Source organism: Medicago truncatula, chromosome 8 (genome assembly GCF_003473485.1).
Source record: "Medicago truncatula cultivar Jemalong A17 chromosome 8, MtrunA17r5.0-ANR, whole genome shotgun sequence".
In the NCBI taxonomy this organism is placed as follows: Eukaryota; Viridiplantae; Streptophyta; class Magnoliopsida; order Fabales; family Fabaceae; genus Medicago; species Medicago truncatula.
Genome location: NC_053049.1, coordinates 10,890,174 through 10,913,390, shown reverse-complemented (window position 1 = coordinate 10,913,390; position 23,217 = coordinate 10,890,174). Strand labels below are relative to the sequence as shown.

The window sequence follows — 23,217 nt, the reverse complement described above, 5'->3', positions numbered from 1 at the left end:
CAAATGGTCCAACAGTCATTGCAATATAGTTAAACTGATTCTTTAACATTAATGCATCCTTAAAAGACATCCATAGTTAAACTGAAACTTGAAATAAATGGACAAAATTAAGAGTAAACAAATAGAACAATACAGCATACTGAAAAATGTTCTTGAGTTTGTTATTCAAAAGATAACATACAAGAACACAGTATTTTCTTTTATGATTAATAGTACATATATATCAAACAATACAAGGCCATATTTATTCTTCATGGCATACAATCACACACATTGTTACATTAATATATAGAACAATCAACTTATTGTAACTTAAACCACACAACCGTACTTAATTTCTTAAACGCACAACATAGTAACACTGGAATAAATCCAAATATAATAACGTAAAAAGTATGACCAATGGACAACTTCATTCCTCTTCATCAACTGTCTTTACCATCAACCTCATTTTCCAGTCATTTTGCTGCAGTATTGAAGTTGGACCTCACCTAGTCAAATTATAAAAAGAATGTAAGTTTTACAACTTATAATAACTTATCAATATGCTAATGTATAAATCAAGAGTTTAATAAACTAACAAATTAACAAATGTGTTGAATCATATTTCAGTAAACAACCTGTACAAATCATTTTCTTTGGTAAATGATTAAACACACACACACACAACCCTCCCTCTGTTATAAAAAAAAAAAAGGACTATTATGTAACCAAAAAAAGAAACACCCCCACCCCAAAATAAAGTAATGTCCTATATCACTCTCCAAAATAAATTAATACTCTTACCACTCAACAGTCTTCATCATCATTCATCAATGTCATGCATCTTCTTATGGTCTAACCGAGTTATTTGGGTCAGCCTAGATACAAAAACAGTGATGTTAGTTTGATAATAATGAAGGAAAAAAAAGGTTCATTAACTATATAAATGGTAATATTTTATTTTTCAAGTGAAAATTAATATCTCCCCTTGCTGGTTTGCTTTCAATTGGGAGTTATTGACAAGGCAAACTCATAATTAATTGAACTTCCATTGTGAAAAAGTTAGCAGTATATATGTGATGGTTGCTCACAAATACAATGTACTTCCCATCCAACAAATTGACATAATTACTAAAATGGTAAACGAAGGTGTTCAAACACTAAAATTTCTATCTTCGGAAAACGAAAAAGAAAAGTTAAAACATACTTGTGCCAGAAACTCCTTCTGTATGGTAGAATTGAGGTCAATTTCCAATGGGACAGCATCTGAGATATCCTGAAATTTAACTTCCAACAACTTGTGTGCATTGATGGTACCTGGACAGAAAGTTTCCATTTTGTGACAGTTGATTACAAACACGTGCTCCAAGGATGGAAAACACAGAGTAAAATTCCCTGAATAAAAGCACTTGAGTTCATGTAAATCTTTAAGATACAAAGCCTGGAGCTCCTCAAATATTATCTTTTCAACCTCATCCGATGCATCAACTTCATGAGATGCAAAACTCTCCAAAATTGTTCCTTTGGGATATGCATTATTCTCTGCAACAATAACCATCAGCTCTTCACAGTGTTTCACGTGTAGATCTTCAAGTTTCACAAGATCTTTGGCTACTGAGGCTGGGAACAAACTTATAAGGCCTTTACAGTCATCAACATATACTTGTTTTAGAAGTTCAATTGTTAGAATTCCATGAGGATCTTCATTCCAAACATTCTCCAAATTTGGCAACTGCTCTAAAGTCAATACCTTCAGGGAAAAAGGGAAGGGCATCAGGGCTGGTCCCTTGGTTTTCATTTTTCTGTCTTCTGTTATACGTCTCACATCAAATATGGTTTTCACAGAACTACAATTTCGAACTGCCAATTTTTCCATTTTTGTTAAGAAAGGAAGTAAATTGGATGGTAGTACTTCGGATAAAAATTGGCACCCGTCCACAATTAATTCCTCCAAATTTCCAAAGCAAGATTGTGGGACTGGCAAGCCATGCCATACATCCTGTAGTACTGGTTCATCAAAGAGACTCACAACAGTTCCTTTTGGTGCATAACCAGAAATCTGCACATGCAATAGAGTAGAAAAAATTACTTGCTATTTACCAAGGTCAATAAGAATTGAGATGCGGAATTGTAATTTCATTTCATTTCAAATTGAGATGTGGAATTGTAATTTCATTTCATTTTCCAAACATAGAAATTTGTTCAAAAAGTTATATTTTTAAATCTGACTTTTTCTAAGATTGTAATTAAACCAGGTTTAGGGGATTTGAGTTCTTGTATAGACCATAACAGCTTACTACATGCAGTTTAATGATGGCCTTGTAATATGAAATATATACCAAAATAGACTTATACCTCCAAAAACTTCCCCTTCAAAACCCAACTCTCAAACATACCCGAAGCAATCAAGCAAGGTAGACTAGCACCTTGTAAATCATCAACAATGTATACACTAAGCAAAGAAAACAGACTTGTAGAGCTAAGTATCCTGAGATCAAATAAGCATGTTAACATACTTATTATAAAAAGGGCAACCCGGTGCACTAAAGCTCCCGCATACGCAAGGTCCAGGAAGTGGTCCCACCAATTGGTGTATTGTGCGCAGCCTTACCCTGTTTTTTTACACAAGAGGCGGTTTCCTGGACACTAACATCTAATATTATAAAAAAAAAATATTTACTTTTGTATTAACGAATTCATAAAAATAGTAAATTCTATTTCAATTCCTTAATATTGTGTCCAACACACTTTAACCAGAATTTATAAAATAAATCATCAGTATGACCTATAGATAAATTTTTGGTTTGAAATTTTTTAAAATTCAAATTGATTGTGTTTACAATTGTAATTAGTTGCACACACATATTTATTTATTTATATACTCAATTTTAATTTGATTGACGAAATTTGAAATAATTCAAATTGACAATCTTATGCTTATCTTAATAATATAAGCAAATCTAAATTCTAATAATATTGTATTATACATGAATACTTGTAATAATGTATTTTGATCAACAACTGTAAGAGTATATATGTTATTGATTTTGTAGATACCTCTTCCTCAAACCTCTTGCGTATTGTAGCATTCAGATCACCTTCCCATTGTGGGGTTTTATCTTTGATGAATGTAACTCCAGAAGACAATTTGGTCGGATCTATCATGTTGACTGGACTGAAAGTTTTCATCCAGATGCATTGAATCAAGGACACTTTCTCCAAGGATGGAAAGCACAAGGAAAACTTCCCAGGGTAAAAGCACCTTAGCTTTGATAAATCTTTTAGAAACAAAGTCTGGAGGTCCTCAAATATTAACTTTTTATCTTCACCTGATTCATCCCCCTCTGTGGACAATATCTCTTGCATTGATTCACACGATTCTATCTTCATTACTTTGAGTCGGCACAGACTTTTGGCTGTTGACGATGTAAACAGATATAGCATTCCACTACATATACTTACATCCAAATATGTGAGGCTGGAGAAAGATACCATGTCTGGTACCAAGTTTATTAAACGATAGCAGCGTCTTACTTCTAATGTTTGGAGATTTTCAAGAATGGGGTGTAGCCAAGAGTGCTCTAAACCAATGGAGTTGAGATTAAAAATCTTATTTAACTCTATTTCTTTGAGGTGCAAGAGGAATCTTGTGTAATCAGCATTAGGTCTTTCAGCAGAGAACAACTCTTCAAGTAAACCATATCTGAATTCCAACTTTCTTATAATGGGTAACATGCCAAGGAACCGATATAGAACACTATCTGACTCTTGTTGAAAGCATTCCAGTTTTTCAAATTGTAATTTACAAGACTTCGGATTCCATGTAACCTCGGTGTCTCCAATACCAAATGATAAATGCTTCATACTAGGAATCTGGATAGCCCATGAGGAAAAACAAATAAAGGAAATTATATATATTAGATGTACAGTATAGACAAACACAACTTACATAGAACTAACTCTTCTATTAAAATAAAGATTTTAAGTTAATAGGATCAAACTGAAGGGATAATTGAATATGAAAGAGTGAATACCAAGGATTTTAGAAGATACAGAAGCAGATCCTTCTAGGAATATATTATTTGCATAAGAGGGAATACAATGGATGGAGAGAATTCTCCTTGCAACAATAAAAATGTAAAGGCTACTGAAATGCTGGCTGAGTGGAGAATGGCTCTCACTCCCCAGTCCCAATTTTCACTCCAAAACTAACCCCCTTTCCTCATTGACTCAATTCCATTATATTCACATTCTTCTTACTGATTCTCTCAATCCCCACCACTCCCAAGCTGCTACCTGTACAATTAGTTACATTTCATCTTAGTTCATCATTTTTCTCCTCATTTCCTGCCATATGTCCTCCCTCTTTTTTCTTTCCCTTTTCTACCCTTCCTTTTATAAACATAAACATATTCAAGAAGCCTTTAAGAAGTCTTCTAAAACATATAATTAAATATTTGAAATCCCATAATTGTTATAAAACTATATTTACTATTAGTCCATCACTAGACAACAAAGTATGAGTCAAAGCATAGAATAAATGGATATTGATGACTTATGAGCTTTAGGAATTAGATTAATTGTTTAAATATCATCCATTAAATAAAAAAAGAAAAATAGGAATAGATTTCAGTGATAGATAGATACATTATCCGGTTATAGGTTCGTCAATGTGATGTCGCTGGGTTAGGTATACTTTTATATTTTCTAGGGAAGTGAAACTGGTTTTAACTGCCTCAGACCAAGTTGTGAGAAGTACTGAAATATTTTATTATTATTATTACTATTATTATTAATCTTAATACTAGTATTTGATTTTACGTTTATTTTATTTCAATTCCTTAAATCACTCCTTAATTTATGTATGGAGTGTCATTACGTACTCTCTCCTATAAAGGAGCACCTATCTCATTGGAATAAACAAGTTGTGAAGTCGTAGAATACTTTCAACATACCTTTTCAACTGGAACAAGGGCTTGCTCCTCTGGATGATCTTCTTGACATTCGAGTATCACTAAGTTACACCGATATGCATGCAATTCTTTTAGCATGGGCCATTCTAGCTTATGTAAACCACGATAAAAGTATTTGAGCGCTGGCAATTTTATTATGTACAATGAGGTCAGAGAAGGAAACATTAACTCTTTTGTTGCTCCTTCTGCAGGTATTTCATCCTCTGAAAATATTTCTACCAACTCTTTACAGCGTGTTACTCTAAGCAGCTCAAGTCTAGTAAGATCTTTAGCCACCGATGCAGGAAACAAATATTTAAGGGTATCACATTCAAAAACATTCATTTCTTGTAGCACTTGAAGGCAAAAATTTCCTTCAGGGTCTTTGTCCCATACATGCTCCAGGATTGGTAGATCAGAAAAAAACAATTTTTTCAAGCGAAATGTTCCCATTGCTTTTGTGGCCCTTGCATCATTTATATTAAATATGACTTTCACAGCACTGCACCTCGTTACGTGTAACTCCTCCAAATTATCAAAGCAAGGAAGTAAATGAGATGGAATTACGTGCACTAGATTGTTACATTGTGATACCACCAAAGATGTCAAGTTGTGAAACATGTACTCATGCACCAAATCACTGCAATGCCATACTTGTTCTAATAATTCAGGATGATCATAAAGGTTCAGTTTCTCTGTATATCTGAAAAAAATCTGTAATATCAAAGAAATAAAGTAAAAATTATTAAAGAATTACAAAGAAAATGAAGGTGTTGTGAGTTAAGACTCAAACATTCAGCAAGCTAAATTATTTATTATAAATAAAAAAATGAGTCAGGTGAATAATACTCCACACAAGAAATCAAACAAAGAGAGAGACACATGATTTCATCTTCTTTCCTTGTTCAATCTGATACTGCACAACTTACTTCTAAATTCACCCTAATTCTTTGATTCTACCCTCTCCTTGATTACATCAATTGTTTAAATTAGATTTTTCCATTGGAAGAAGGTAGTGAATCAAGGAGGATTTTGGATGGATCTCTGGAAACTTGAACTTGGAATTTAACAAATCAAGTCACCGATAATGTTATTATTTCATAAGCCCCAATTCTATCCGACACAACTCAATTGATCGATAAACACAGGCAATCGGAGAAACAAAATAAGAGATTCATGAGATATAGTTATCAATATGTTTGTGAATATGGAATATGGAATATTGTATGTAGTTAGATTAGTTTATTTGCAATGTCTCATCCTTCACCCAAAGTGATGTGCTTCTGCTTCATATGAGAAAGAGGGAGGACCATAGCGTGTGTTGTTGTTTGCGTTTTAGCAGCAAACACTTTCAGGAAAGAATGGTAACAATCATGTGGAATTCATAAAAATAGATCCGATGTTGCTTATTTGTGAAATGTTTTTAACCATAAGATCCATCTAATTAAATGGTTGAGATTTGGTGTAAGTCTTAAGTCTTTTGACTTACACCTGGTGTCAACGGATCCTGACTCATAAAAAATATGACTATAATGTTTAGACTAAGATTCTAAAATATATAAATGGAGTCGATATTATTTTGATTAAAATGTAAAAAATTAAGATGAGAGGATCTAGTATTTAATGAATAAGCACCTTGTCTTTGAAAACTTTCTGTATAGTGGAATTCAAGTCACCTTCCCAATATTGTTTCTCTTCCTCTTCTCCTCCAATGGTGTGTATATTTTGTAGCTTTGGTGCTGTTGTCTGACCCACAGTGAATGTTTCCATTTTGAGGCAATCTCTCACAATCAATATTTCCAATGATGGAAATTTAAATTCACAGTTCTTGTAGCTGCAGAAACTTGTAAGGTTTTCTAATCTTACCAGCTCTAAAAATACCAATTTGCTAAATACAACTTCAATCACTCTGTCTTCTTCATTTCCCTCATTGGTTACCAATTCCTGTACGCTACATTCGATTACCTTCATTTTTGCAAGTTGAGCCATGCTTTTAGCTGTTGAGATTGCCATTAAATTCATTAATCCACGACAAGAGTTTACTTCCAAATATGTTAAGTGAGTCAAAGATAGAGAGGAAGGTGCTAAAGTGACCAAACTGTGGCAGTCAAGTAAGAGCAAATGCTCTAGTCTTTGTAGAAGTGGGTCTCGGTCAAATCCTAGATCCTTTATCACTGATGACCGCAAATACAATGTCTTGAGCTGTAATACAGTTCCCAATCTTTCTTGTGGTGCTATGTTTTCACTTGGTACTAACTCTTCCAACGTATAAGGGAAAAGCAAGTTTAGCCTTTCTAGATTAGGCATTCTGTCCAGAAACCAGTAGAGAAGTTCAATACTCTCCAATAAGCGCAAGCTAAGCTCTTTCATACAGTCCATTCGGTACTTCCATTTGTTGCTCTTTAACCACAATGCTTCCTTTAAGCCAATTTCCATGAACTCCAAGTTGGAAATTACCTAGAACACGATGAAATAAAGGTACAAAGAAGAAGGAAATCTCAAAATAAAAAATTGTTGATGAATAGAATCCACACATACATCCCACAGTATGGAGGACACACTTAATTTAGTGAGATCTGCATGAATTTCATTTAATAATAGAGCGTGCATAATAAAAAGAATATGTCTTAATTTTATATTGTGTTGCTAGCATTGTTTTAAGTGGTAACATTCTCTTTCTTAATTGCTAGTTTTTTCGTTCATATGCCATTTTATTTTTCTTGGTTTTGGATTGCGACAAAATGGCTTTTAAGGTGAGGGATGTCTCCACTTAAAAACATTATTTCAGGCCATATGCAATTCAATATGAGACTCTCAACACACCCACCTCACGCCTACAATTGGACATGATATGGATGGCCCGCCAGAAGGTTGCCCAATGGATTTTGAATAGGCTCTAAAACTATCTTAGAATTTGGGATGTACCAAACTCAATCCCACAAAACTAGCTTAGAGGTGAGGGATGTCTCCCACTTATAAAACCTAATTTTGGGCCATATCCAATGTGGAAGTTTGAATAATTTTATTCTTAAAAAAGGAACAATAAGGGAGACATATGAAGGGGATATGTGACTAGATGCCTTTAGAGGGATTTTCTACTATAACAACAACAACAACAACAATGATGATGATGATGCAATTTTGACAAAAGTTAATTGGTTGTGAAGAGTTTCAATAGATTACATAAAAAGCTACATGATCTAATCATACATGGTAACATTGTATAAAAAACGGTAGGGGAGAAGACTTTCATGCATGATATTCTCCGTGTTTAAGTTGTGTGTGAGTGAGTGCTACACTTTTGGATAAAATTTTAAGCATTTACTTTCCCTATTTATTTTCATTTTAAATTGGGTATTTTGTTTTCTCTTGATGTCAATTTAAATATGTAATTCTTATGTGTTGGAACAATTGGATAGCAGTTAATAGTTCCTTACCTTTTCAGCTAAGAAAACTGCTTGTCTTTCTTCATTTGTGGTTTCTGCTGTGAACATGTCCAGCTTCTCACAAAAGTCCACAGCCAACTGCTTCAGTTTTGGACATTCTATATGTCCCTCCTTATAGAAACGCTTAACTTTTGGCAGGCCATAAAGTTTCATGAAGGTTACTTCAGGAAACACTAATCGTGTTTGTGGTCCATCATCCCAAGCAACAATTTCCTCCATTCTATCACAAATATTTAGCGAAATGCCTTCAAGCCTTTTTAGATCTTTGGCCACAGAAGCTGGCAAGACATAGCCTAGCTGATTACAATTTAAAACCTTTATATTCCGCAGATTTTTGAACCTAAGAATTCCTTGTGGATCTCTGTCCCATACTTGCTTCAGGTTTAGTAGTTGCTCTACCACAATAAGCTGCAAGTTTGTGTCCATCCTAGATGCATCCATTTGTTGAAAATCTTTGATTTCAAAAATCACTTCCACTGACATGCAATTAATAACCTTCAAGCTATCTAAACTCCCAAACCATCCTGTCATGTGACTAGGAAAAATCTTGTCAAGTTTATTACACTCTTCAATATGCACAGAAATGAGACTAGAAAAGGAATCGGCGCCAACTTCAACTTGCCATATATCTTGCAACCTATTCAGTTTGGTGAGGTGGATTTCCTCCAACTTAGGAAAGATGCAGACCTGAATTTTAATGAATAAAAGCCATATGGCAATGAACTCAAATACTCAACAAAAATGCACAAGAGCAAGAAAGAACTGTATACACAACATTAAGTAAACTACAACTTTACACCTTTGCATACCTTGTCTATACTGTTTCCTTCAGTGATAAAAATCTTCTCCATCATCCCACAATCACTTATAAAAAGGCCTTTCAATTTCTTAAAATTGCTAGCCACAGACAATGAACATAAGTATTTTAAGTTATAGCAATCATTCACAGTTAATTTTATTAAATTGTGAAAGCAGAAATTTGATAGTGGCCGATCTCTCCATATCCTATGACTTTTGATTGAGGATAACTTCAAACTCTCCAGGTTTGGAATTTCAATCTGCAAGAACACACGGAATTACTATATTTGTATCAAGTGAAAGAGAGAGAAAAATCACAAATCAACAAAAACAGGAGGGATATTATGCAATATCATACCAGTTCACCAAAGAGTGAAAGGGGATCCATGACACTGTGATCATCTTCTGCAACAGTAATTTCTATGTGATCTCTTTTTGTTATTTGCTCTTCTGTAGAGGGCATCTCAACACAGGTATAAAAACTAGTAAATAATGGTAACGATTGTAGTGTTAAAGAGCGTAGCTTATTAAACTCAACCTTATTAAAATTTGCTTGCCCTTCCTTAACAACAATCTCCTCCAAAGAATCACATTCAGAAACATCAATTGTTTCTAGACTAGCAAGAAATTTAACCATGTAAAAGGAGAAGAGAGTCTTCATCTGGGTACACATCTTGACCTTGATGGTTTTTAATTTGGCAAATGAGGCATCTGTAACTGGAGTATAACACAGCATCTTTATCTTCCTCAGTTTGTAGAGGCATAGAGATTCCAAATTGAGAAAAACATTCTGAGGATTGAGCAGCTCTATGGACTTAACAATATATTCAATGCCATTGTTATTTATGATGGATAAATGTTTGAGATCTGGAAATCCATTCAAATTCAACTCGTAAAATGCATTTTGAACACCATTTAGCTCTCCCAACAACAAATTTTCAACTCTTTCAAACAACAACTTTATCCCTTTCTGAGCGTGAATGTCAGTGCCGTCTGTTAGCAATGCCAAAGATCTTAATGCTTTGTACTTATTTGGCATCCTGAAATCTCCAACTGAAAGCATCTTGAAGTCTCCAATCACAATTTTGTAATCAGTTAACCTGTCAAAGAACAAGTCCCTAGGCAAAACTGCAGCACTCGGGATGCATAAGTCTACAACCCTCAATTGGTGTAAATGTTTTAACTGAGAAAGAAATGAAATTTGACTTTGGTTTGGCTCTCCATCAACCACCACTTTGATCAAGCTCTTTCTTATATACAACTCTTCTAAACATGTCAACCTTGATATAAAATTAGGTGAAACCCCCTTCATTATGGAACAGTCACTGATGTCAAATAACTGTAGCTTATCTAAGAACCCTAACTCAGCTGGCAAGTTTTCAATTTGAGATCCAGAAAAGCTGAGAATTCTTAATTTTTTCAGCTCTCCTACGATGGATAAGTTTTCACCTAGAGCACACCGCTCCAAACAAAGCATTCTGAGGTTTAATAGGAATTTAATCGAAGATGGTAAGCACGATAAATGAAAACCAGTCAATATTAATATTCTGAGTTTTTCCATTCCTACAAAAAAATTCTCAGGTATTTTCAAAGAAGGATCATTGCTGTCAATTTGGAAGAACTTAAGCTGAGGACAATGTATGACTTTAGGAAGCTCGTCAATGATATCACAGTTGCGTATAGAGATAGCACTACACCTCTCGAGTATATCCTTGTCCGGCCAGTCATCTAATTTGCCATTTCTCAAAGCAAATACATTTTTCTCCTTGTGTGCTATAGACAAAGCGGCATCTTGAACCATATCATGCATATTGAAATGATCATTGGAACTACAATCCAACATCAAACTCGAGTCTTTTAGCTTTTGAATTGATGCATATACTCTATCACGGGCTTCTCTTAGCGTATAGACCCCTTCAAGTATACCCAATCCAAAGCAATACTTCACCAAGTCCATAATTAATTGTTGATGACCCATTTGAGCACAAAGTAAGAAAATGGACCGGAGCTCCTCACTTTCTAGATGATCATAACTCATCTTCACAGAAATCTCCATAGATTTCTGCACTCCACTCAGTTCCTCTTTTTTAAGTTTTTCAAGTGTGGCTTCCCACACTGACTCGCTCTTATTTCTTAATGCCCTTGCAACAGTAACAATTGCCATGGGTATCCCTGCACAATACTTCTTAACAATCTCCTGTTTAAATGTGGACATTTCAGCATGTATTCCAGCCTCCTCCTTAAACAACATTAGAGATTCCTTATCATCTAATTCCCTTACACAGAAAACTGACTTGACGTCCATTTTATCAGACAATACTTTTCTATCTCTCGAAGTTAGCAAAACTTTACACCCTTTATAATCACCAGGAGATTTTCCTTTTTTCACCATTGTGAAGTTAGGATCTTTCATATCTTCAATTTTCAGACGGCTTGAATCATCGTCCATATCATCGTCAAATGGAATCCCTATCTTATTCAAGTCTATTCTGTCCCAAAGGTCATCCATGACGACAAGGGTGTTCTCCCTCTCTTTCTTTAACCTCCTTCTTAGACGATCTGCTCTCACAGTCTCACCTTCCCCTTCCAAATTCAATCCTAACACGTACGCAATTTCTTCCTGGATTTTTCGCAGATTGGGATTGTCATTTATTTCTACTATAACTGCCACATTGAACAACTTCTTGACTTGAGCTTTCTTAACAATTTCTTTGATTAAAGTGCTCTTACCCACACCACCTGGCCCATGCACTCCAATCATTCTCGCTGTAGAATCTTCTAGTTTTTCCATTATCCTTTCAATTGTGCATGTTCTAGAACCAAATTCTACATAGCCATCATTAAACAAAGCAGCATGCATAGATGTTGGCTTTTGCTGATAGGAAACTCCATCAAACTTCGACTCGTCTATTAATAACTTGACATCCACTGCCATCTTCTTTGCTTTTCTCCCTAGTCTATGTCTGTTCCTCAGGTAATGAAATAAACCACTGGAAAACCTTGTCTTCGTGTGGCCTTCATCATCTTGAAACTCCTCCGTTTCAGTTCTAGTTTTATCCACTTTCTGAAGCCAAGCTGCAACATTACTTTCGGTTATTCCTAGATTATCCTCAGCTTCATCTACTCGATGTTCCAGCCTCTTTCTTTCAAGACTTAGCTTCTCAACAAGATTGTTTAGTTCACTAACATTGTCCTTGTAATAGAAGATGTAACCCACATGCCGAACAGTCAGGTCCAACACAACATCGACAGCTCTTTCTACAAATTTGGATGCATACTCCATACTTCCTCTCGATTTTCTTGAACTAAGTATACCTACATCTCTTTATTTCAGACAAATCAGAGAGTGGAAACATATCCGCCACGAAATAATTAAGAAAGGTTGATGGAATTTGACCAATCAACAATCAAAAGTATATTAGTAAATTCAAGTAATGATGTTTTTGGAAAACAAAAACAATTTAATGAAATGAATATTTTATTAAGAATCGTTGTGTATAACAAATAATCAACTCAAAAGATAAAATGGAATCGATATTGACTAGATTATAGGATTAGACATCGCGAGCAGACAGTAGTTATTAAAAATTATAGCTATGTTATTTAAACATACAAAAACCAACACCGTATCCGACACCATATAAAATGCACATCGAATAAGTGTTGATGTTGGACCTGAGGAGAGGGAAAGAAGAAAATAAGAAGAAAAAACTATGAAAATAATACAGTCTTGATGTGAAGTTGTGTGTCCAAGAAACATTTCTCTAAAAATTAATACCCAACCTCACTTTGTTCATTCTTATGTGTAAACATTAACATATTAGTTCCCATGTTAAAAGCTTAATTTCTTATGTGTTTTTCCAGCTTCAACTAGGATGCTATATAGAACATTTCCATTAATGGATTTTTTTCTTAATATTCTCCCAATCAGAATTTTCTCTGCCAACTCTAAGATGTCTTCTTTTCATTCAAGCTTATAGGATTTCAGAGTAGAGAGAGAGAGAGAGAGAGAGAGAGAGAGAGTGAGAGAGAGAGAGAGAGAGAGAGAGAGAGAGAGAGAGAATCTCAAACTGAATTTGATGTACCGAACAAGAGAACTTGGTATTTATAGGATACAATAATTTCGTACAGTTTGCAACTGCCTTCAACAGAAAGACAACTGTAACCAACTGATGAGCTGGCATACAAATGGGAGTGTAACTAACTGCAAAGCTGGCAGAAATACAATATTAACGAGTTTAAGTACTCTATAGACCTTATCCTTCCCCCCACAAACTCAGGGTGGGAGCTGGCTGATGCTTAGAACCCTGAGTTTGTCTCTTAAAGTACAAAACTGAGAATTGGCTAGCAGGTTCATAAGAATATCAGCAACCTGTGCTTGAGCCGGAAGGGACATAGGAAACAATTAAGGACTTGCTAAGAACCCTTTCTCCCACAAAGAAAATGTTCAGTTACCTATGTTTTGTCCATGAATGAAGGACAGGATTATGACTTAAGGCAACAATATTGTTGTGTATGACTTCAAATTGCAAAGTTGGGAAGCAGAGAAATCGTGACACGAATTTGGCATCGTGACACGATTTCGTGATGCCGTGAGCTAGTTTGCAGGGTGCCAAATCGTGACACGATCTTGAGGAATCGTGACACGATTTTCAAATTTGCTCGTTAAGTTTCCAGGATAGGGACTGGTCGTACCTTGTGACGTACGTACCAATTGTGACACGATTTGGAAATCGTGACACGATTTTATCAGTGGAAGACTAGTATTTAAGTGTTCTTGTGCAGATTTTGGAGGAGAGCTTGGATGAGCTAGAAGAGAGAGAAACTTGGGAAATCAAAGGCAGCAACTTTAGGGTTTAGGGTCTTTGATTAGAGTTCTCTTGGGTTGGGAAACATTGTAAACACCTTGGTGAGTGAAAATCATTGAGTGTCTTGTTCTTGGTGAGATTGGGAAAAAAGGGTAGAAATTAGGGTTGTTCTTTGTGAACTTGTCAAAGCTAATTTCTTGTAACCCTTTTGTATCTCTTTGAACAACTCATTGATAGTGGATTGGAGAGTTCAATCTCTCCTCCAGAGTAGGTCAAGTTTGGACCGAACTGGGTGAACAATCTTTGGTGTGTTTTGTTTCTCTCTTCTCTCCTTTTATACTTTGCTTGTGGTTTGTGCTTTTCACTTTGATACCTAGATTAGATCTAGGTGGTGTTATTGTTGATTATTGCTTGCATTCACATTGTCATTGGTTACTACTATCCTTTGTTCCACACATCATAGTTCGTATTGGTGTGACTTTGAGACCGGAATTCACAACAAATACCATGACTGTCACAATAAACCACAGGACTGGTAATCAGAACCTGAAGTTCCTGAAGAAGGGACCGCACCCGTAAGACTTCAGAGGTAGTATGTAGACATGGAAATGGCATGTCTAAACTCTTGTACTTTGCTTCAGAACTTGACTTGGCCACAAGTGTTTTCTTCTTAGATCACCAAGAGATGAGATTTGGACCCAGGAATAAAGAAGTGCCTGAGGTTGAATGTCAGTCGTAAGCATAATAAGCCTAATCACCATCACAAGTGTAACATCCCAGACTGCTTTCAGGATTATCGACTGACCCCACAAACCAACACGAGTCTTTTTAGCGTGTTTTGTCCTCACTCACATGCTTACCGGGAAACTTCCCGGTAGGTCACCCATCCCAAAATTGCTCCAAGTCAAGCACGCTTAACTGTAGAGTTCTTATGGAATGAGCTACCGAAAAGAAGATGCATCTTGTTGATATAGGTAGTACCAAACAATTCTTATAAGTCTTCCTTCAACCATGCAGTCCCATACCTGCACGGTCTCAGGAACCCTCTCATTCCGGTATGATTCGGTTCCTCTAGAAGCTGTCAGGAGCCGCTCATTGTCGTGCCTTGTGCACCGGCGACCACTCCCCGCCCTCGTCAGCCTTGGGTGTTACATGCCCACCAGCTTCCGCTTGGTTCGTCCCCGAACCACACTGTACTGGGAGAGGTCGGCTCTGATGCCATTTGTAACATCCCAGACTGCTTTCAGGATTGCCGACTGACCCCACAAACCAACACGAGTCTTTTTAGTGTGTTTTGTCATCACTCACACGCTTACCGGGAAACTTCCCGGTAGGTCACCCATCCCAAAATTGCTCCAAGTCAAGCACGCTTAACTGTGGAGTTCTTATGGAATGAGCTACCGAAAAGAAGATGCATCTTGTTGATATAGGTAGTACCAAACAATTCTTATAAGCTTTCCTTCAACCATGCAGTCCCATACCTGCACGGCCTCAGGAACCCTCTCATTCCGGTGTGATTCGGTTCCTCTAGAAGCTGTCAGGAGCCGCTCATTGTCGTGCCTTGTGCACCGGCGACCACTCCCCGCCCTCGTCAGCCTTGGGTGTTACATGCCCACCAGCTTCCGCATGGTTCGTCACCGAACCACACCGGAATGAGAGGGTTCCTGAGGCCTTGCAGGTATGGGACTGCATGGTTGAAGGAAGGCTTATAAGAGTTGTTTGGTACTACCTATATTAACAAGATGCATCTTCTTTTCGGTAGCTCATTCCATAAGAACTCCACAGTTAAGCGTGCTTGACTTGAAGCAATTTTGGGATGGGTGACCTACCGGGAAGTTTCTCGGTAAGCATGCGAGTGAGGACAAAACACGCTGAAAAGACTCGTGTTTGTTTGTAGGGTCAGTCGACAATCCTAAAAGTCGTCTGGGATGTTACAACAAGGCTTGTAAATTAAGAGGGAGATAGGCAGAGGCAGATTTCAGGACCAAACCAAGATCCAGAGTGCCTTTGAACTAGAGTAACCAGAGATTCATACTCTAGTTACTCAGATTTGCTAGAAACTAGAGTAACCAGGGATTCATACTCAATCGGAAGGCCATCAAGAATAACATCTAGTTGTTCTCGAATTGAGACTATTTCTCCAATAGACATAAGAGAATATGTGTCTGTGATGGATTTGATGTAACTTAGAGAAACGAAGCAATAAATTTGCCAATTTCTTTGTGTTTCAAAGATTAAACCATAGCTAGCGTGCTAGCACTTTGACCTTAGATTGACAGTGATGGTGAATTTTCTCTTGGAGTTGAGAGAAGAGCGAGGCTGAAAGACATGCGAGAAGCAACTGATCTTGATGTTCTGAGGCTATGGAGGCAGGATTCTAAATTTCTGCAAGATCAGTTTCTGTGAGAAAGCAAACAGAAACTTTAGGAGAAACAAAAAAAGCAATGAATGGATGTGTGTACGCAAAACCAGCTCAACTTGTTCGAGCCATACCAAATAATAGAACTTGGATTGGTCTTGATTGAACCTTATAAAACCGGCTTGTGAGGTGAGGGATGGCTCCCACTTATAAATCTTTTTTCAGACCATATCACATTTTGTTTGAGACTCTAACACTAGATAATTGTCATGACCAAGCCTCTTTGATGATTGATCCAAGTATGAAGAGAGCCCGGAAAATGGTGGCACACCGAGCTTAGCACTGATAACGAAGAATGATTCGGCTGTGCTGAAGGTGAAGTATTTGAAAAAAGAGGTTGTAAAGCTAGCGGTACTGGTAGAAGTTGCTACACTGAAGGCGTTAACAGAACACAGTATTTATAGGATACAACAATTACATGCAGTTTGTAAGTTGCAACTGTCTTGAACAAAAAGAGACAATTGTAACCAACTGATAAGCTGGCAGCATAACTAACTGCTGAGCACTGAGTATAATAATTACTCTATATATCCGCAATCAAAGCTTCAGCATAGCCCCTATGATGCAACCCTTCTTGATCCATCCTCTTTTTCGTTACTTTCTACCATGTTAGAAACCCCCATTCATGAAATATGCATTTGTTAAACCCTTACAAACTATTACAGCATACATATTCAACTAGAGTTAGTTAGAATTGGTAGGTTAGTTGGGTATGGTTATAAGTTGGTTGAGAGAGCTGGTTGGTGTAATTGAGGTCTATAAATAAGTCCATTCATGTACTCATCACTCATCTTTTTCACTATAGACTTAAACGGGCAGTTTTTTCTATAGACCTAGAGGTTGAAGTATTGGTTCTGGTATATTTTTCACTATAGACTAAGGGTGTGTATTTTGCATACAGTGGTGATGATGATGCATATGAAGGATAGAAAGGAGAGGGGGGGCTTTCTGGCTGTGCATCGTAAATAGGAAAAGAATGAGGGTAAAAGAAAAAAATCTTCAACTTGTTTGGGTTTTTCTTTCTTTAGAGACTCTCAAGAAATCATCAATTTCTTTACTTGACCTTGTAGTTTTATGTTTTCTTTTTTATTTTGGTTAAAGTCATTCTCAAAAGTTTGTTCTTCTAACATCCGACTTAAATCATGGTCCAATTGGGAGACTTGAGCTTTGAGATTTTTGGTAGTGTTTTTGCATTTTTTTGAGACAAACTTTAAAAAATTTATCTGCATAATCTTTTGTCACGATTCTCAAGAATATCATTTTGAGAAACAATACTTTTAGATTTCCAATTTAGAACTTCCTCAACTTGAGTTGAAGGATTAAGTTTTCCATCAGACTAAACTTCATTTGGTTGTATAAAAGGTTTGGATGATCTGTTAGTGATGGGGTCGATTTTTCTTTCTAGAGCAGGGAAATGTTGGTTACAATTTGAAGCTGAGAACATGATTCAAGGGATTGGTTCAGTGTTTTTTTCTTATAAATTCCTATCCATGCACCATTATTAGGGTCAAATTTTCTCTGTGGTGGATGAGATGGTCTACACACCCATTTCTTCTTCTTTTAAGGGAGGATAATTTCTCTATCAATTTCATCATCATGCATCCATTAGTCACACCATCGGTCGCACATATTGGGATCTACATCCCAAACAAAATGGCCATATACTTTGTCAGTATAGATAGGCTTGCCTTAGTGACAACATAAATAGGACACCAATCTTCTTCAATTATTGGTTGTATGATCATGGTTTGAAAAATATGATAAGCCAAACTTGGCCCATTATCTGGTTTCTTGAAAACTGGTTTGATCGATCTATTAGTGGATCTTGTGAAGGCAACATCTTAAGATTGTACTGGTCTTCTCTCAGGATGATTTTTTTTTTTTATAATTCACTATCCATTTGAGAGGAATTAGTTAAGTTGATTCCTCTCTTGATTCTCTTTGGGATATAGACAATAAAGGGTATATCTTATTCTCTTTTAATAATAACCAACAATCTTTAAATCTACATATTGTCCTTGGTTTGTCGCTCTAAGATTACATTGTTCAAGTCGAGATGACCAAACATATTCTTTCATATGAAAGCGATATGTAGAAATAAAGTTTATGATAGATTATGTAATTGATCTTTATCTTTATAAAGTATCATAAGGGCTTAAAAGATGAGGTATGGTTTCAGCAATTTGAGCGTCATCTAGTCTTGTCTTTTGAACATGAGAATACTCATCAATGTTTTGTATTATGTGAGAATCGATCTTTTGACAAGTCCTAGGAGGAGATAAGGAAGAAGTGAGAGTAATAGGTTGATCTTTTGGATTTTTTGGTTTTGGTGTTTCCATTGTTATGTAATTTTCTTTCTTATCACTCTCTTTATTATATTCATACCATATGCACCCCTTGTTTTAGTCGAGGCTTTGATACGACATTGGTCGAGAGCGTCACATATTATGAGATTGGTCTTAACTGAACTGTTAAACGAGACACTAACTAACAATCTATAGGGAAACAAGAGATTATAATGACATGTTATATGTTATGAGATTAGTCTTGAGAGGTATCTAATATGATTTAATCGATTAAAGCATCTAATATTTTAAGTTGAGGTAAAAATTGAAAGAAAGAAAAAAAGAAAAAAAAAAAAAAACTCGTGAAACCTATGGATAAAAAGCGGACATACATGTGGATTTTTCACAAGTTTCCCATAAAAACAACTTATTGGTATGGATATGAATAGGTTAGACCGACCTACAGGGGTTTATGGTCTAGCCTACGATAGATCATACTTTTTTGTCTTAAATAGAAAAAACTTAGACTTTTTTAGAAGTCTATTTAACTAGAAAGATTAGGTCACGGGCCATAAAAAAAAAGTCTTTTGGGCTTATCAGCCCGGGCTACTTAAGTAAATATGAAAAATATTATGACAATCATTTTTTTCACCCTACTCATTTCTTGTTCGCCCTAATTTTTCTTCCGAAATTGCTCTTGAGATATTTTGATTTTATAATCCGAACTGTGTTTTTCCTTTGTTATGGGGTGAAAAAATGAGGTTTCCACCAATTCGGATTTTATAATCCGAAAACCTCAAAAAATAGGGCGCATTACTTTTTTTTTATTATAGAATCCGAACACCTCCTATAAATACCATTTTTAAGGGGAAATACAATACGGATTATATATTTCGAATTGTATTAGCACAAATTCTGAGTTTTTTTGTAACATGGATAACCAGTGTAAGGACAATATTAATCTTCCTAACTCTCATCCTTCTGGATTAGGTCCTTGTTAGTTGTCCCACTCAAAAATCAGGTTTTCGGATCTACTTGATCAGTTGCTCCGAAACTTCCCCAGAAAATCAGAAGAAAAAAAAACCAAGGATCATGACTCCCGTAGAAGGATATTCTTACGGGACTCCACCCCTCAAAATTCAAAATCCCATCTTTTAGACCCATTTTTCATCTTTTTTTACATTTTTCTCATTCTCAGAAAAATCTGGAAAAAAAATTGCATTAGTTTTATTTGATTTTTAGAATTTTTTTGTGGTATTTTTTATGATTTTATTTGACATGTTTCTATCATTTTTTTTTTTTTTACTTTGATTTTAGTTATTTTTAAAAGGAAAATTCAAAACTGCTGAAATGTGAGAGACTCTGATTGTTGATTATACATAAGCATATTTCGAATTATAAAATCCAAACTCAGTTCGGATGTTTTCGGATTTTATTATCCGAAAATCCGTAGATATTTTTGGAAATTTTACAAGGTGCTTGAGAATGTCATAGAGTGGGAAAAGTAATAATCAAATATTATTTAGGTCATATCATTTGTGATCTTGTAAATTAGATGATTGCAACAAGTAAGTCGTTTAAGTATTTTTTTTGTTGTTACAAATTAGTCCTTTAAAATATAAAGTATATGCACCATTATCTTATTTTCATCAAACTCGGTTAAAAGTGTTTATGTGGACGTTTTATGTTAAGTTGATATGTCCAAATTCACTGCACTCAAAACTAGAATTTATAGGTGTATTATTCACTCTTGATTTGAAACAAAATTGAATGATTACTTGATTTATACTCCATCCGGTCCTATTTATAAGAAACATTTAACTTTTTGATTCATTGCATAAATGATGTATTTGGTCTATATTCTATACCAAGTACATTAATTATTCAATGAATCTAAAAAGTCAATTTTTTCTTATAAATAGGACTGGAGGAAGTAATATTGTTGATGAAATATTTATATGTAAAATCAAACTTGAATTCAAAAACAAGAAGAAGAAAATGTGCGTAGGTAATCATGTTTGATGTAATAGACACTTTTGGACCTACTACCGCCTCAATGATAAATGGTTCATAAACACTTTTTAACGAAATTAACTGAAAACATAAGTGATGATAATGTAAATAATCTATGAAACCTTAAAAAAAAGAAATGATATTTGAACAACCAATTTTTAACAACTTTTGTGACAACTTCTCTCTCATACTTACATTATGTTTTTACTTTCTCTATCTATTGCTTTGGTTTTTGTGCCAATATTTAATTTTCTTTGTAAAATTTTAGTTGTCTCAAAAATTATCATAAAAATGGATGTTCAAATAACACTACTCTTAAAAAAATTACAATCGAACTTAAGCATTACGAAAACCTACCTCGCACTAGCCCATTCCCAACCTTGCTTATTGCCAATCAAAACAATACATCCTGTAAAAAAAAAGTCCATCAAAACAATTAATGCATTAATTCTTTTGTGAGAACCAAGCAAATGCATGATAAAATGAGCAAAGCATATAACAATATAATGATAATTGTGCATCTCTAAAAAAATATTAATGTGCATTTTTTGTGCATCCTCTAAAAAAATGATTATTGTGCATGCTACTTTTACTTTCTTTTTTTTATCAAGTTGTCCATGTTACTGAAATAAAACTAATTAGCAATATGATGAAGTGTGCATCATTCATTAATATTTATTTGTTCAATATGGCTACGAGCTAAAACTAAGTGCTTGTATTGTAAATTAAAATCTTGATTTTTAGTCATGCTTAAACATTGTAAGTAACTGGTAAGGGTAAACGATCTTAGTATCTTATTACCTTCAGAGTTCAGACAGAGAGACAAACCAATAACAAGGACTTTAATTTGTTATTCTTTTTTACAGTATTTAATTTGTTAATATTTAAAATGCTACAAGTTGAAGGGCAAGTTATATTATGTTTGCTCTCTTTGTTTTCAAATATTTTCGTAATCAAATTAAATAAATAGATATATAAGTTTTGAAAGAACCAACCTCACTATTTCGAAATGGATGGCCATAAGTTTTGATCTACATAACTTATTGATCATATTTACTGAAGAGAGGATGAGAAGTATAATGAATGAGATCAAATGAATATTGCAAATTAAATGAAGAAATGTGAGATATATATGTTTATAAACGAAGCTTTAAATAGAAAAGCCATAAATAATAAGAGAAGCATGCATGAGGATGAAATAAATAGGAAAGTGTAGTGATAGAGTGGGAAACAAAAGTGGTCTTTTCACTTGTCACTTTAAACTTTAAATAAATAATTCAGATTCATTCATCTCTTCTCAATCATATAATCTTATCTACATTGCTTTACTTATTGATTGATGATGATGATGATATCTTTTGTTTTTGAAGGAATGATGATAATATCTGGAATGTGTAACACGTTGCACGATATATATTTTTTATTTTTCCCTCAAATAATAAAAATCAGAAATATATTATGCAAAAATTACACAATATTCTTGACACACAAATTTGAAGTTAAATTTTGATCGTTATTGTAATTTAAATATATTATTAACGCATTTTAATAGATGGTTAATGAATGTTTGTCAAAAAAAAATAGATGGTTAATGAATACTCTCCGATTGTAAAATATAAGAAAAAAATATTTTATAGTTATTGAATAATTATATATTTTGTCTATAGATCAGATACATCAATATGGTGTATCGTCAGTTTGGTGGTTATGGTGTACCGTCTATATGCGGCACGATTTGCATCTTATTTTGTTCATTCCTTGCGTCTTCCTGAATGGATTTAATAATATTTGCTGATTAAAAAAAAATAAAAAATCAGAGAACAACATCACAACTCTTTACTTTTTTTTATTTGAAGTAACAACTCTTTACTTATTTATTGAGCCCAGTTATGACTAATAAGAAAAAGCCACAATTACGAATATCATTTATTATGGTTATCAAGTGTATATTTGAATATTTGAACACAACTAATCAAAGTATAAGTAAAGTGTAAGCACCTGAAAATCATATAATCAGCGCATAAAAATAGTAGTTTTAAACATCATGCTGCTAAAATAAATTTCAATACTTGTAGCAAAAGATGTGTTAATAATAAAAACAAGGTTTAAATATGTCTTTAGTCCTTGCACTTTTATCAGATTTTGGCATTGGTCCCTACACTTTTTTTTTGTTTGAAATTGGTCCCTGCACTTTGTAAAAATATTGGTATTGGTCTCTCTATTAACTTTCTGTTACAAAAAAAAACACAAAACTATTGGTATTGGTCCCTGCACTTTGTAAAAATATTGGTATTGGTCCCTGCACTTTGTAAAAATATTGATATTGGTGCCACGTGGCGTGAAATGATTGGGCCACATGGCACTCCGTTGGTTTTGAGTTTTTTTTTTTAACAGAAAGTTAACATAGAGACCGATACCAATATTTTTACAAAGTGCAGGGACCAATGCCAAACAAAAAAAGTGCAGGGACCAATGCCAAAATCTGATGAAAGTGCAGGGACCAATGACACATTT

General features: G+C 34.8%; 1 protein-coding gene across 2 annotated transcripts; it reads right to left on the bottom strand.

The window, feature by feature from the left end:
• Positions 1-207: 207 nt before the first annotated feature.
• Positions 208-21,883, bottom strand: LOC25500815 (uncharacterized). Of its 2 annotated transcripts, none has more exons than XM_024773790.2 (11): positions 21,699-21,883; positions 21,061-21,112; positions 9,537-12,493; positions 9,190-9,438; positions 8,372-9,067; positions 6,570-7,391; positions 4,938-5,648; positions 3,040-3,855; positions 1,190-2,041; positions 787-860; positions 208-491 (listed from the first exon to the last, which is right to left on the bottom strand). In XM_024773790.2, the coding sequence occupies exons 3-10, from the start codon at positions 12,459-12,461 to the stop codon at positions 831-833; spliced, it is 7,101 nt and encodes a 2,366-aa protein (XP_024629558.2). In that variant the 5' UTR covers positions 12,462-12,493; positions 21,061-21,112; positions 21,699-21,883; the 3' UTR covers positions 208-491; positions 787-830. The 2 variants fall into 2 exon arrangements, with proteins under 2 accessions (XP_024629558.2, XP_039684851.1); XM_039828917.1 differs by having other exon boundaries at positions 9,537-12,501; positions 21,699-21,882.
• Positions 21,884-23,217: the final 1,334 nt, after the last annotated feature.